At 37.9% G+C, this 15,346-nt stretch overlaps 2 protein-coding genes across 8 annotated transcripts; one reads left to right on the forward strand and one right to left on the reverse strand.

Annotated features, from left to right (window-relative positions):
- Window positions 1-1,132: 1,132 nt before the first annotated feature.
- Window positions 1,133-6,568, forward strand: LOC102590856 (probable WRKY transcription factor 2). 7 transcript variants are annotated; one of them, XM_015308142.1, is made up of 6 exons: window positions 1,133-1,294; window positions 2,286-2,783; window positions 4,328-4,516; window positions 4,593-5,467; window positions 5,570-5,728; window positions 5,824-6,568. In XM_015308142.1, exons 2-6 carry the CDS (start codon window positions 2,331-2,333, stop codon window positions 6,392-6,394), a joined length of 2,247 nt encoding a protein of 748 aa, XP_015163628.1. In that variant the 5' UTR covers window positions 1,133-1,294; window positions 2,286-2,330; the 3' UTR covers window positions 6,395-6,568.
- Window positions 6,569-7,420: 852 nt separating this feature from the next.
- On the reverse strand, window positions 7,421-15,042 carry LOC102591882 (chloride channel protein CLC-f-like). The gene is made up of 9 exons (XM_006346010.2): window positions 14,707-15,042; window positions 13,592-13,994; window positions 12,558-12,752; window positions 10,847-11,301; window positions 10,649-10,753; window positions 9,510-9,746; window positions 9,138-9,350; window positions 8,755-8,987; window positions 7,421-7,927 (listed from the first exon to the last, which is right to left on the reverse strand). The coding sequence occupies exons 1-9, from the start codon at window positions 15,040-15,042 to the stop codon at window positions 7,846-7,848; spliced, it is 2,259 nt and encodes a 752-aa protein (XP_006346072.1). The 3' UTR covers window positions 7,421-7,845.
- Between the last annotated feature and the right edge of the window lie 304 nt (window positions 15,043-15,346).

The following is a 15,346-nucleotide window of genomic DNA, read 5'->3' on the forward strand; positions in this document are numbered from 1 at the left end:
ATATATATATATATATATATATATATATCAGAGCATAACATTATTAGTAACACTAGCTTAGCTTGTACTTGCTAAAAATATTTTACTTCCTCATAATCATAGTTCTCAAATTAGCTTTTTAAAGGAAGAGAGTTTTATTTATTCTTATATTTATATCAAACTCTAATAATTAATGATTTCACTGAAAATAAAAAGTGCATTAAAATCTATTGTTGCCAAAAAGCAAATAAAAATTAGGTGCAATTACTATTGTTTGGCCATTTGTCCCTTTTTATCGTAACATGTTATTCCCCAAAATTAGCTCCACAGTCAAACTACTCTTCCACGTGGCTTTCTATTATTGGCTGGTCAAACTTGGATAACATTTCGAGACCCGGTTTTTCCCTCTAGCCCGGCCCATCAAATAATTTTCAAGAAAAAAAATATTGAAATGAATATAAAATATCTTTCATTTAATTTATTTTTCTGATTTTGATTCGAAGATTTTTTATTCTTATAAATTTTAAACTAAAGATAAAGATACATGAAATGTATCAAAATATTTTTAAATATTTTTGTCTTAAACATACAACGTAAAAAATTAAAATTATAATATTGACAAAAGAAAAGAAGACAATTTTCTTAAATGAACTAAGAAGAAAAATAAATTGTAACGTACGAAGTAGGTAAAGATAGAAAATTCAAAGTGGTGTGTATTATCTTTTAATATTTTAGCCTTAAATATTCAATGTAAAAATTTAAAATTATAATGTTGACAAAAGAAAAGAAGACATTTTTCTTAAATGAACTAAGAAGAAAAATAAATTGTAACACTCGAAATAAGTAAAAATAGCAAATTCAAAATTGTATGTTTTGCACGTTACTATATCTTAGTGGTCAATGATATGGATTGAACACCATGAGATCTCAAATAATTATCTTCTGAAATTAGTTGAGCTGCGTAAAAATTAATCCGAACAGAATGGTTACTGAAAAAAAAAATACAAAAATGTGTGTTAAAAGTCTCATAAATATCCTCAATTTCATTGTTCTCTCTTTCAAAAGATTCCAAAACATTTAGAGGTCCACCATAACATACAAACAAACCCCACTCCAATTTTTATTCATATATTCCTATAATTATTTTTCTTTTGCCTAATCAATCATAATCTTGTGCCCAATCTAGCTCTTTTTCTACAGAGAGAGAAAGAGAAAGGATTGCTTTTGCTTTTTCCCATTTGTTTCTTGGAAGAAAGTCTTTGGGTGGAGTTGGAAAAAGAAAAAAAATTCTAAGGTGAGACTAATCTGTGTTAAGGTCAGGCCAAAGGGTCTATCTTTCTTCAATCTTATCATTCTTTTTTTTGACTGTCTTTTTTATGGTTGTTCAGGTACCTTTTTTTTTTCCTTGTTATTCTTTGATCATCACTTTCTAATGATTGATTTATTCTCCTGAGATTTTTATCTATGTGGTTTCTTTGTTTTGGGTATTTTTGATGACCCCTTTTGCCTGGAAATGATTTCTTCTTTCCCTTTTTGTTGTTTTCCTTATTTGTTAGATCCTGATGTGCTTCAAGATTTAGTAAAGTTTCAATCTTTACCTTCTATAATCAGTTACAGGCAGGAGAAGTAAGTTTTTTTTTTTTGCAGCAATGGCATGTTTTTACAGCTGCCCTAGATCAAAATTATGCTTTTGTGGAATGTAATTAATTTGTGGCTGTTTTGTTTTCCTTTGATGGGCTTTTTTGATAACAAAAGGAAAAATGATGGAGGGGTATATATGTGTGGACTTTTATGCTGTTGTATTATGATTCCTTGATTTGATGATAATATGAGGGGAATCTTAGTAGCTCGGTTAGTTGGTTGGCTACTCGAGCTTTTATCTTGTTGGTGAGGGTTGGATGCCTCACCTTGTAATCCCTTCCCCTACCCCCAATTTGAAAATAAAAATGGTAATCCGAGAGTCATTCGTGTGTCTGGTGGATATAGAAGGAAAATTGATTAATGGAGAGGCTGATTTGGAGATCTTTGCTTTGTTATATCTGAGAGAATAACAAGGTGAGGGTTCAATGCCTCACCTTGTTGTTCTGGAGTATTTGCTATCTCTTGAAAATTAGAAAAGAGTAAGTTACGTTAAATGATTATGAGTGGACAGCTAAGTGTCTTATGGTGGAAGTAGTGTTAATGCCTCGAGTATCATTCCTCCTTTGACATTGTTAAGAAGCACTCATGAAATAGTTGTTTTAAATATTGGTGTGGTTTAGAATCTTTGTGGCTTTATATTCATTTCATGCTACTCCTCATTGCAGTTAATTTGGCCTTTGAGTTGCTCATGCTACTAGTGTCAACAATTGATGGGTGGATTTGATGATCATGTTGCCATTATGGGAGATTGGATGCCTCCAAGTCCAAGTCCAAGAACATTTTTCTCTTCACTGCTAGGTGATGATGTTGGGTCAAGATCATCTTTTGAAGGCACCAATGAAACTAGTGGAAACCTAGCTTCTGGTCCTCAAGAACATGTTGGCAATTCAGATAGAAATGATGGAGCACAAGCTGCAATCAGTGAACCACAACCGGTGAAATTTAGTGCACTGTCTGACCAGAAAATGAGCTCTCGCGGAGGAGGACTCTTGGAAAGAATAGCAGCTAGAGCTGGATTTAATGCCCCGAAGCTGAACACGGAGAGCCTTAGACCTGCTGATCTGATGCAGAATCAAGGAGTTCGCTCTCCTTATTTAACTATTCCTCCTGGTCTTAGTCCAACAACCCTGCTAGAGTCTCCTGTTTTTCTCTCCAATTCACTGGTATGAATACACCTTGTGTATACCCTTTGCCTCCACCGCATAATTGATTTCCCAGATTTAGGTTGCTTATTATTGGTTATTTCTGAACTATGTTATAATGGTGGAAGTTTAAAAAGCACGCCAACAACAAATGAAAGGGATATAATACACAAGTTTAAATAATAATAGGCTATCAATTCTGCAAAGTGAGAAGAGGAGTTGTGACTATGATTAGAGTTGTTCTTGGGTGATATACTGGATGGATCAAGTGAAGACAAATATTTGTATCTATTTTAATAGTTCTACCGAACCAACTTCTTTGATTTTTGAGCAAGAGTCCATGATTGTTTGTCTTTGACATAGTTTAAGAAAGTAAAGACTACTTTTGAATCTAAGATATGTAGAATATACCAAACTTTCCTTTAATCTTAACATGTCATGTGGGAAGTTAGAATTAAAGAGTTGCCAACAAAGGGAAGAAATATTCTTTTTGATACGGACTAAAAAGGAACAAACAAATTGAAACGGAGGGAGTAATATATAAAGCTGTAGAAGGATATAGGTTTACTTGCTTAGATTGCTCTTTGTTGCAAGTAGTTATCATGTTCTTTTTAGAAAACACTAGCTCATAAATAAAATTCAGATGCTTGTACTTATTCACGAGTCTTTTTATGGTGTGTCACAGTCACGAGCTTTCTTTTTTTGAAATAGGTAACTTTACAGTCACGAGCATTCTCTTTTACTGGGTCTGAATTCTTGCATTTTATCAAACTCCATGCAATTCTTTTCTGCATTTACTGAATGAAGGGTTTCATCTTCTGAGTTTGTAGCATAAACATCATAAAATAAATTTTTAACCTGCGGTATCTTACCTCAAGTTTGCTTGCTTTGCAAAGTTCACCTGCAACTTGTCATCCGTCCATCTTCCCCTTGCTTTATATTATACCAAAGCAAAACCAATTGTCAGAGTTTTAAGAAGTTGTGAGTCCTAATTTCACATCATGGTCCATATATTGGTTTATACTATTAATTTAATCTTCTAATTGGAGTTTTCAGAACCCAGTAAAGAGCTTCAAGGTCTGTAGTTCCTTATATAGGACAACTGTTATATTGTTAAGATGTTAATCTTGCAAGATCTTGTTTCTGATATGTATACTCCCTCCGTCACAATTTGTTTGTCTTACTTTCCTTTTTAGTCCATTTAAAAAAGAATGTCCCTTCCCATTTTTGGTAACTCTTTAATTCTAACTTTCCACGTGGTATGCTTAAGTCCACAAGCTTAAAGAACATTTTGGTTCATTCTACATATCTTTAATTTAAGACCACAGGATTCAAAAATATTCTTTACTTCAATTTCGTGTCAAGTGCAAACCAAACAAGAAAATTGAAACGGAGTGAGTATCATTTAGAGGCACAATTTGCTTGAATCATTTTGGCTTTGGTCTAATGCAAAGGTCACTTCTTTTGGGCGCTTGTACATCTGTGTGAACTCCCATTGTTCTGAAACTGAAGTATTCTTCTTCAAGGTTCTCTTTCATGTAAAATTTTCTATCAATGTCTTGCAGGTGCAACCATCCCCAACAACTGGAAAATTTCTATTTTCCTCAGGCATTGAGAATAGAAACTCGGCATTGATGATGGAGGATACAGATAAGAGGAAAGATAATGCTTTAGAGAGTATCAATTCATCGTCCTTTTCTTTCAAGCCAGTTCCAGAGACTGCTCCATCTCTTTTTCCTGGCACGACCAGCAGAGTAATCACTCTCAATCTCTCGAATGCACTCTGCACAGATATTCTGTTTGTTTCCAATCTCTGAGCTTGTTTGTTAGTCTTGGTTGCAGGTGAACCCGTCCAATTTTTCTCAGCAAGGATTTCCAAACATTGAAGTTTCAGTTCATTCCCAGAACTCGCTTGTATCTCACCGTGTGGAAGCTACACAAAACCCGACTCAGAGTGGAACACTTCAGCAATCATCTGATTTCCCTAGATTTTCTGCTGAGAAGGATGTCATGGGTAATAATGTTACCCTAGAGTCTAGGACTTTTCAGACAGTTGGTAGTGCTGTGGACCATTCTCCACCTCTCGATGAACCGCAAGATGAGGACATTGATCAAAGAGGAGGTGGAGATCCAAATGTTGCTGGTGCCCCAGCTGAAGATGGTTATAATTGGCGAAAATATGGGCAGAAACAAGTTAAGGGGAGCGAGTACCCCCGAAGTTATTATAAGTGCACACATCCAAACTGTCCAGTCAAGAAGAAAGTGGAGCGATCTCCAGAGGGTCATATTACTGAGATTATATACAAGGGAGCCCACAATCACCCAAAACCCCCACCTAACCGTAGATCAGCCCTTGGATCCACAAATTCACTTGGTGACCTACAGCTGGACGGTGCAGAACAAGGTGCAAGTGGTGTTAATGGTGATCTGGGTCAGGCAAACTTCCAGAAAGCACCTGGTGCTGGAGGAGGTTTTGATTGGAGGAACAACAATCTTGATGCAACATCATCAGCGAACTTGGGCTCCGAGTACTGCAACAGATCTGCCCCTTTCTCTGCTCAGAATAACACTCGGTTGGAATCAGGTGATGCAGTAGATGTGTCGTCAACTTTTTCAAATGATGAAGATGAAGATGATCGTGGAACTCATGGCAGCGTATCACAAGGTTATGATGGTGAAGGAGATGAGTCCGAGTCTAAAAGAAGGTTTCTATATCATCGTTAGCCTTAATGAATGAGATTTCCATAATTCTATCAAATTTACCTGAGTAATTAACTTTTTATTATCTCTTTGGTTAATATTACTAGGAAGCTCGAGACCTACTCTGCAGATATGACTGGTGCCACTAGAGCTATCAGGGAGCCAAGAGTTGTGGTTCAAACTACAAGCGAAGTGGACATCCTTGATGATGGATATCGCTGGCGTAAGTATGGGCAAAAGGTTGTTAAAGGGAATCCAAATCCGAGGTTAGTCACATTGATAAAAAAAATTATGACACCAGAATCCCAAATTTTGACTTGTAAAGTTGTTTGCTAAAAATGATGGATTTCCCTTTTGGCAGGAGTTACTACAAGTGCACAAGTGCTGGCTGCAATGTCAGGAAGCATGTTGAGAGGGCCTCGCATGACCTGAAGTCAGTGATTACCACCTATGAAGGGAAGCACAACCACGACGTTCCTGCAGCTCGCAACAGTAGCCATGTTAATTCAGGGGCCTCCAACACTCATCCAACTTCAGTTACTGGGCCTGCTCAAAACCATTTACATAGGCCTGAGGCTGCTCAACTTCAGAATGCTATGGCGCAGTTTGACAGGCAACCTTCATTGGGCTCATTTGGTCTGTCAAGGAGGCCCCAGCTTGGACCTAACCCAGGATTTAGCTATGGAATGAACCAGCAAGGCGGACTATCCAGTCTAGCAATGGCCGGATTTCATCCTAATCAAAACAAGCCAGGGGAGTTTCATATGCATCCATACCTAGGACAGCCGCGACCCATGCATGATATGGGATTTATGTTCCCAAAGGAAGAACCAAAGGTGGAACCTATGTCGGATCCTGGATTGAACCTCGCCAATGGCTCAGCAGTTTATCAGCAATTTATGAACAGGTTGCCGCTTGGACCTCAGATGTAAATTTACAGTTTTTGTCTTCTCTAAAGAAAAGAAAGTTAGAGATGCTGATTTGGTACTTAATGGGCATACCTCCTACACAAAGTCCTATAATACAACTTTTTGAAGCTATATTTTGTCTTTGTTTTAACTTCTAAATACCATATAAGCAGCCATTTATTTGGTGTCTGTGCTTCAGTTTCTTGCTATACTGACAACAGTTTCAGGTTGTAACATGGAAAAGTTCCATGTCCTATCTTACTTCATCATATTTTGGAGGCTAAGCTTTATGTCCTCCATGTACTGGTTCTTTTGCTTAAACCGCACCATGATGGCCTTGGTCTTATATTAAAGAAAAAAGTTTCAACAAGAAATTTATGTTTGATATTTCTAGGTACCATACCAATTTCGACCCCTGTTTTCATCAGTTGGTATATGTATGCAACTTTTGCTGCTCTCATCTCTAAGTCTGAGAATTTTAAAGTACAGGTAATTTATATTTTTAGTTGGACATCAATGGTATATGTATATATGCAATTTACTGTATATTGAGGTTCATTGTCAAGCGCTACATTGCTAATATCTACATAACTTTAACCAATCAATCATTGTGCTCTTTATTTGAGATGTTTCTAACATTTTAGAGAAATAGTAAGTTGTACAAGTTTCGTAATCAAAGTTTGCCTTACATCAACATTAGTTGAGCATTTAGGAAAAGGTACCAACTTTCTGATAGGTTCGACAATTGCACATTTTGTAGTAGTTACGGCACAAGTCTTACAGAGGAGTTTTATGGCCGAATGTTGTTATGACTAAATTCGCTGCTACTAGGTGGCGTAGAGCATCATTAGGTCTGCTTCTATAATTTTAATCTTCTGAATTTTGTAATAATGATTTCAATTGGATTCTAAACTTAATAATTGTTACAATACAAATTGAGAGCAAAAGTTAACCAAACCCGTATTCGGACTTCTAATCTGCCGGCTTGTAACAACAACCGGGGTAAATGGTTAAAAAGGGAAAAAGCCAATAGTAAAAGTAATCTTAACATATCAAAAGAGACGTATGAATAGAATTTCAACTAGTTGTCTCTCAATTTGTGTATATATATTAATCCATGACGATTTCACATTTTGATATTACCCTGATCTACCAAGTATATGTTTCATGTACAAAATGTCAAATGTCAAATTTACACTAATGACGACTGCCTTTCCGATAAAGTACAACCAAAACTATTGAGGAAAACTCATGCTATTACGCTCGGGCTCTGTAGCAGCATGTCCGCTCCAGAAACAAACAGGAAGGAACCTCAACTTCTGCACACATAATTAAGTGAAGAATATACAGTAAATTGGATACTACCTACTGATGTCCAACTAAGATCGTATATTTCTTTGCTTCCCAGTCTCAGATTGATGCCAAAGTAGAACAAACACAAATTTCTTGCTGGTGATATTCAGTGCCTTGAGCTATTAATGCCCATTCGTTATGATCTGCTTATCTTTTTCTTCTTCATTCTGCTGGTAGACCGACTTCCGGTGACTCACTTCACGCCTGTAGGATGAATTACATTCAGAAAACACACTGACAATACAAAACCCAAGCACTTCTAAACAATTCAAAATCCACAAATGAGTAGTCTATTAGTCATCAGCACAAAGGCTGTGCAGGGAGCCAATTTACATTTTAGAACGAACTATGATTTTGTTCATCTTACAAGGATTCGAAAAACTCTTGTAAAGTTCAGTTCCACCTGCATAGTTTTGTTAATACCAAAGAATATAATTCATCCTAATTTTCTTGATTGCGTCACTTCTGTCTTCGTATTTTCTCTCCTTTTTATTTACTTTCTTTGTATAATAATGTTCTTTTGCAAATGACAGGTGGTATTGGAAGCAAGCTAACACGACCAAACTCGGGCAAAGACTAAGATCAGTTTCACCTCTTGGGCTTTAGCTCCATATGAGTGTTCAATCGAGCTACAGCTGTATTGTCATTCAAACCTATTTTACCAAGCTGTAGTTTAGCGCCAAATATTAAAAGAACCCTATAACTATCACTTAAGTTCACATCTTCTACGAGTTCCATTCATTTATAGTCCCCCATAACATAGAGATTTCTGCTCAATTTCCAAAACGTCTTGCAGTTTAATTCCCTCTGAATAAAGCTACAGAGTAGGATCTACAGTTAATGGAAGAACAAGTACCATAAATCCATTTTTACCTTTTCTTTTTACTCCACCAAAATAAAAAAATGAACTTCCTACTCTTGTGACTTGCATACCACATAGAAACATATGGAACACTTCAAAACTTGGATCAGAGCAAAACGGAGCAACATACAAGCATAATATGAGATATTACATAGAGAAGCTGCAAAACCTGATCGTCTCCTCTACTGAATCATAATGCAGAAGAGCAATAACTCTGCGCTTTCTTTCTCTTCTGAATTCTCCACCACGCTTGACCACAGGCAATTGTTTAATTCCTTTGGCCTCCATTAGTTGCTTTGCAATTGCTAGATCCGTATCAGGATAACAAGTTAGGAGTCCACAATCTTGGCCACGATAGCTTATCCCTCTTGTGCAAATAGAGGACACAAGACAAGTATTTGCCTGTAAATCATATAACTAAAGTAAGAAAAGAAAGGAGGTGCATGGACTGAAACTCCCGGAGAGAAAGATGGCAAAGTGAACACAAAATCAGGGAGAAAAAGAAATGAACACTAACAGACATTTGTCATGATGGCAATCTAAAGCACATACATCTGTGACTGATAAATCTTTGTTGGAAGAATCCCCATGGTTCTTAAACAAACTCCTTTTCAAGTCACCATATGTTAAAATTCCTTCCAAGTAACCTTCAGCATCAACCACAAGAACGCAACTCTGTCGGCCGTCATGCATGCATTCTAATGCTTCTTTCACAGTTTGGCTCGGAGAGACATTCAAATAATCATTTGACATGGCCTGAGAAACCTAATAGAAGGAAATACACATTAGATTCTTGAAGTACCTAAATCACAAAATAAGTCTCCTAAAAGAAAACAGGTGGTGTTTTGTTCAAAAAATTGAAAACCAAGATCCCATAAAATGCAAACTTTTCCCACTTTCTAGATGCCAACACAAAGATAGTACCTTTAGATCTTCTAAAATGAGACCTTCATCAAATGATTCATGACTGTTATGACTCCCAACCACCATTAGTTCCAAGTTATTTCTCTCACCAGATTGCCTCAAACCATTCCCTTCATTTTTTTCATCAGCTGGTGAAAGAAAAGAGTAACCTTTCGATGCGAACTTGGCTTCTGATGACTCCGTTTCATTTGGCTGGTCAGTAACGGAAGGCACCCATATTGCCAGCCCAACAGCACCCTATTAAAGAGCATTTAAAACAATTGCATGATTTAAAGTGCAAGTTTTACCCCATATATCATTTCAACAGCAACCTACAATAGCAAAAAACATCTATGCGATCATCTAACTAGCAAACACAGATGCAAATCAGATTTGTATATGTCCGATAAAGGTTTAGTCTTAATGTAGTACACTATAATGTAATGTTATGTGTGTAATGTAATTTAATATAATAGAAGGTCTCCTTATTATAGCAGCATAGTTTCCTAGAGTTTAGCCCTCTTACCTCTCAAATGTAGAGAGGACAACAGTCCAACGTGTTAGCATAATCTTACGGCCAAAAGTTACAAAGATTAAATTAACCAACCAAAAAGGTTACCAAGATCAAATTTACCACCTGACCACACAAACTCTCCCTCAGGGTGATTTCAGCACAGACTTCCCAGGAGAATGTTCAGATAGTAGCCAAAAGATACACTTAATCCAAATTTGGAGGTCAAACACACACACAGCTCAAAATTAAGTTAAAGCTCAATACAGGCAAACCGCAATACTGCCACAGTTAAAAGTCAGGAATATACTTAATGATTACCTAAGATAAACTGGTAAAGAAACACCAGGCATGTAGCAAAGAAGGGAAACCTTGATTTCAGAATGACAGTAACTCAAAAATTAGCCAACACAATTAAAGGAAGTCCATTGCATACTCAAATTATGAAGTTAACCTAGGATGACAACCATCTGTCACAAAGAAGACTTGAGTTACTCAGAAAGTAAGAGATACTATGTTACGGACTTGAGTTACTCAGAATGTAGGAGATTAGATAACAAAGATAGGTGTTTTAATCAAGCATGGGAGCTTTTAGTAACACACATGAAAAACAACTAGAACTAGTGAATTTTTGTCCAGCAAGACTAACCATGAGAGGAAGCAAAATTCTATAATCTTTTGTCAACTCAAACAATAAAAGCACTGACGTCAAAGGCACTGAGCAAACTGAAGCTAGTGTAGCAGCCATCCCCACCTGCATTGTTTAAATTTATCCATTAGAAAAGTTTACCACCTAAACGGCATTGGAGTGTAATAATTGTTTGGGGAAGGTAAAAGTATATCAGACCAGTGCATATGCCTGTGGCTGGGCAATAGCAGCATTCCCTGGAATAGCTGAATTAATTAGTTCCCCAGCTAACCCTCCAAATACAGCACCTACAGCAGCACCTATCATTAAGCTTGGTGCATACAATCCACCAACAAGGCCAGACCCTTTGCACAAAGCAGTGGCCATGACTTTTGCAGCAACTAATTGAGCTAGCCATCCAATTCCAGGTGCAGATGCAGTTTTCCCAGTATGTAGGATTTCATCAACATTAGTGAAACCCCAATAGAGAACTCCAGGATATCTCAGAGCTATTACACCAGCTCCTAAACCCCCCAAAGCAGGGCAGACAACATCAGAAAGTCCAAACTTTTCCTTGAGGAACTGAAACCCCTTGGTGAACCAGGACACCAATCGAGTGAAAACAACACTTACTACTCCACACAGCATTCCCAGTATCAGATACAATGGAAGCTCTACAAAAAGGAAGCATTCTCAAGTATTCAGAAAGAAATCCATAAAAAAAATAGGGTGAGAATCAAGACAGTTTAATCTGTAAAGCATGAAGTAACATGATACCCAGTCATCTAAATCAGACATCACGTTATACATTCTCTCTTAATGTATCTTACGACACGCCATATCCAAGGTGAGGTGCCGTAGTGTCTGTTGTTTTATGCAAATGGCATAGTACCGATTGACGAGAATAGCGGTGGAGTTAACCCTGGGCTGGAGGTTTGGAGACAAACCCTGGAGTCTAAAGGGTTCAAGTTGAGTAGGACCAAGACCAAATACTTGGAGTGCAAGTACAGTGATGAGACACGTGAGGTTGGCATGGAAGGGACCCTTGATACGTGGGTCATTTCAAGTATCTTGGGTCTTCAATGCAAGGTAATGGGAGATCAACAATAATGTCACACATCGTATTGGTGTGAGGGGGATGAAATAGAGGCTCACCTCCAGAGTCTTGTCCGATAAGTGATAAGAATGTACCACCTAAACTTAAAGGTAAGTTCTACAAAGTGGTGATTAGGCCGACTATGTTGTATGGGATGGAGTGTTGGCCGGTTAAGAACTCTCATGTTCAAAAAATGAGAGTTGTGAAATTGAGAATGCTAAGGTGGATGTGTTGGCTTACTAGGAGATATAAGATTCAAAATGAAGATATCTGGGAGAAGGTGGGAGTGACCTCTGGGGTAGACAAGTTGAGGAAAGTGAGACAGAGATGGTTCAAGCATGTTACAAGGAGATGCCCAGATGACCCGATGAGGAGGTGTGAGAGGTTGGCATGGTATCCATGCCAAAAATTAGAATAGCAATTGACTCTATGTTACGACCTATTACAATGGAGACGAGACAGTACACTCAGATGTTACTTTAGACATATAGGAGACGAGAAAAGTGTATTTGATGTTGTCCATTCTTTTTTTAGCGAAATTTAGCATGTGAATGACAATAGCAAGTATGAATACCACCGGGAAACATTCTCAGGAGAAATGGTACAACTATATCAGAAATGCATATGCAAAATTCCCTGATTACAAGAATTTCATTCAACAATGCAGCATGAACACTGGCTGAGTGCAGCCAAACTGTGAAAGGGCAAATACCCCTCGTCATTGACTCATGTCTGCTATAGAAAAAATAAATAGAACAACACCAACGGAAATACTCATGCACTATAGTAGTAATGTTTTAGCCATGTAAAATAAATTAGAATTAGATCAAATACCGGCAGCAGATTTCATATCATACGTGGGCACTGTGAAAGCCTGTTTTTCCCCAAGTACTGCATTTGATACAGTTGATGATATAACAGAAGCCAATATGATCATCGCAGTTGTAAAAGGGGGTGAATTTTCAGCACGGAGTGGTCTTAAAACTGTTTCAATCGCAAAGAAAGAGCCAGCTACTGCTGCATTGAAACCTGCAGATCAAAAAATGTTAAACCTAAAGATCCATCAACCAGCTGAGGCAAGATCCAGACAGGTGCAAAGCCACAATTCACACAGACAAGTACGCACCCATGGATATGCACGTATCAGAAGTGCACTAAAGAAGACTATCCGACTACGTATTTGACACATTGACAAAAATAATAACCAAATATTTCTCCCTGCAATGATAAACGGCCTCTCTACCTCCCAAGGTAGGTTGAGGTCTGTGTACACACTCCTCCCCAGACCCCACTTGTGGAATTGAATTTCGCTGGGTATGTTGTTGTCGTTGTTGTTGTTGCAAATAATAGCCTGTGGGACCCACACAGAGTCGTATTAGCTAGGAGGAATAGTTTCTACTCCTTTGATATTGAGACCCATATCGAACCTTGCAGCTCAAAAGACTTGTCGGAAATTTGGCTCCAAGGAGACTGCCTATTTTGACAACATCAGTTTCATTTTTTGGGAAAGAGAAAAAAGAGTCTTTTGGGAATGAAGAAAGATGGGACAACATGAGAGTGCTCTTCTTAGCGTCACTAGAATATGCATTAAATTCATAATCCATACAAGCTATAACACACGAAAAACCTTCCTTGCAAGAGAAATTCACAAAACCATCCACTCATAATGGTTTTGAGATTGAACAAACAATGTCTCATCTTTGTCAATGTCTCTAGAATACCTCTGAGAGATATCATCTCAGAAAGTACATACGAACTAAAAAACTTCTAAACATATAATTTGCTAAGGGCCTAATACTCTGCATTACTTTGGAAGTGAATAAGGAATATTTCCTGGTTCAGATACTTCTTAATAAGAAAAAACATACCTGAAGAAATTCCAGCAGCTGCACCAGCTGCAATGAGAGCTATTCTTCTTTCCCGGTTGTTTTCCATCATCATTGAACATCCATAGGCACATGACTTCCCTATATCTACACTAGGGCCTTCAGGACCCAAGGAACAACCAGTGCCCAGAGTTATAGCAGCTTGAGTCGCCTTCACTGTAGGGAAGATTCCAGCAATCAAATCAAATCCTTGTCCCTGAGTAGAGCTAGACTCTGTTATTTGGTCCAATATTCCAACCAGACCATGCAACATGCCAACAATGACTCCACCCAAAACTGGTATTAAAAGTATCCGATGCCAAGTATCAGCTAGCCTTTGCAAACGAAGCCAAGCAGCACCGTCATAAGGAGTACCAGCCCATGCCCACTCGTGTATTACATGTACCTAAACAAATATGCTCGGTGTCATCCAATATACAATAAAAAAATTACAGTTCAAAGACTACTGGTTAACAACATAAGAAATACAGTACAAGTAACTCTCCAAATGCAACACCTTTAATCAACAAAAATGGTCAGAGAAGCTTGCAAGTCACAAAAGCAGACCCTCAATATGCATATTCCCCATACTAAAAAGGAAAGCAAACCACAGGAACTGCCGTTACTCATTAACTGAAGATCTCTACTTTGGAAACACTGAAACCCCAGGCGAGATACACAAACAACTAAATAAGAGGAATAATATAACATGCAGATTTCATAAAGCAACAGCATTTTGCTGTTCCCAATTTCACAATTCACAATTTTCAGATATTGGTAGTGATAGCAAACCCTAATTTGCTTTAGAAGATAAAATGCATGTACTATTGCACTGAGACGGACTGGAATAGAGTATTCGTCGCCACTAATTCAGTTTACGATTAGGTGTAATGAAATCAAGTGATTAACTGACAACATCTATCTGAAGCCAAGTAAACAAAATCTCCACACTAAGCATCTTATAATCAATCACTATTATGTGCAAATTGAGATAGGAAATAGAAATGACACAACTAATTGTCAACATAGGCAAAAAGCAATAAATCTAGCTAAATTCGTCCAGTTATTGAAGCAAAAATAAGCTTTAACGAAAATGCAAGCTATAAGCTGAAACTAACCCCTCGATTAAACCCGGCAACACAAAGGCCAGTAGCAAGGCCAAGGAGACATCCAACAAGCAACATCGCCCATTCCGGCGGAGCACTATCACCTAGAATTTCATCCGCAGTAGATGAAACACCGCGGCGATTAGAAGGCGAAGGCGACGAGGAGTGGTGGTGATCCCTATCCGATGATCGCCGACCAGAAAATCCTCGATCTAACCGCTTCAATAGATCCTTAATGCTTCTTGTATTCGTTCTCCTCGGAGACGACTGGCTCTCCACATCGCCTTCCGACGCCGAAGAAGTAGAACGTAACAAAATGTTGTGATCGCCGTACTCCCCTCCCGACATTTCTGACGAATTTTTCACCGGCTTTTCGTCGGAGGATTACCGGCGATTCTACCAGCATGCATTACAAAATTGAGTGTACATTTAACAACTTTCTTCTCTGTAGGTTACCTTGTCGCCGTCGCTATCGGAGTCGGGTTTTGACGACTTTGGGCTACTAACGACGGGAAGTGGAGGACAAAGTGCGATTAATCCCCAAAATATCCCTATCATTGACCAACAAAGTTTAATTCTTATATATATGTGGTATTTTTAAATATTTGAATAGTTTTTTACCAATTTTTTGATACTATTATATTTCAATTAA

The sequence above is a fragment of the Solanum tuberosum genome, unplaced genomic scaffold (assembly GCF_000226075.1).
Source record: "Solanum tuberosum cultivar DM 1-3 516 R44 unplaced genomic scaffold, SolTub_3.0 scf00076, whole genome shotgun sequence".
NCBI lineage: Eukaryota > Viridiplantae > Streptophyta > Magnoliopsida > Solanales > Solanaceae > Solanum > Solanum tuberosum.

What these genes read in the sequence shown, in the direction of transcription:
- LOC102590856 (XM_015308142.1), top strand. Translation starts at nt 2,331, where the DNA reads ATGGGTGGATTTGATGATCATGTTGCCATTATGGGAGATTGGATGCCT. An exon ending in TTCCTGGCACGACCAGCAGA is followed by an intron (nt 4,517 to 4,592) that starts GTAATCACTCTC and finishes CTTGTTTGTTAG; the next exon opens with TCTTGGTTGCAGGTGAACCC. An exon ending in GAGTCCGAGTCTAAAAGAAG is followed by an intron (nt 5,468 to 5,569) that starts GTTTCTATATCA and finishes TAATATTACTAG; the next exon opens with GAAGCTCGAGACCTACTCTG.
- LOC102591882 (XM_006346010.2), bottom strand. Translation starts at nt 15,042, where the DNA reads ATGTCGGGAGGGGAGTACGGCGATCACAACATTTTGTTACGTTCTACT. An exon ending in AGCTGCTGGAATTTCTTCAG is followed by an intron (nt 12,753 to 13,591) that starts GTATGTTTTTTC and finishes TTTGATCTGCAG; the next exon opens with GTTTCAATGCAGCAGTAGCT. An exon ending in TCAGTAGAGGAGACGATCAG is followed by an intron (nt 7,928 to 8,754) that starts GTTTTGCAGCTT and finishes TTCATCCTACAG; the next exon opens with GCGTGAAGTGAGTCACCGGA.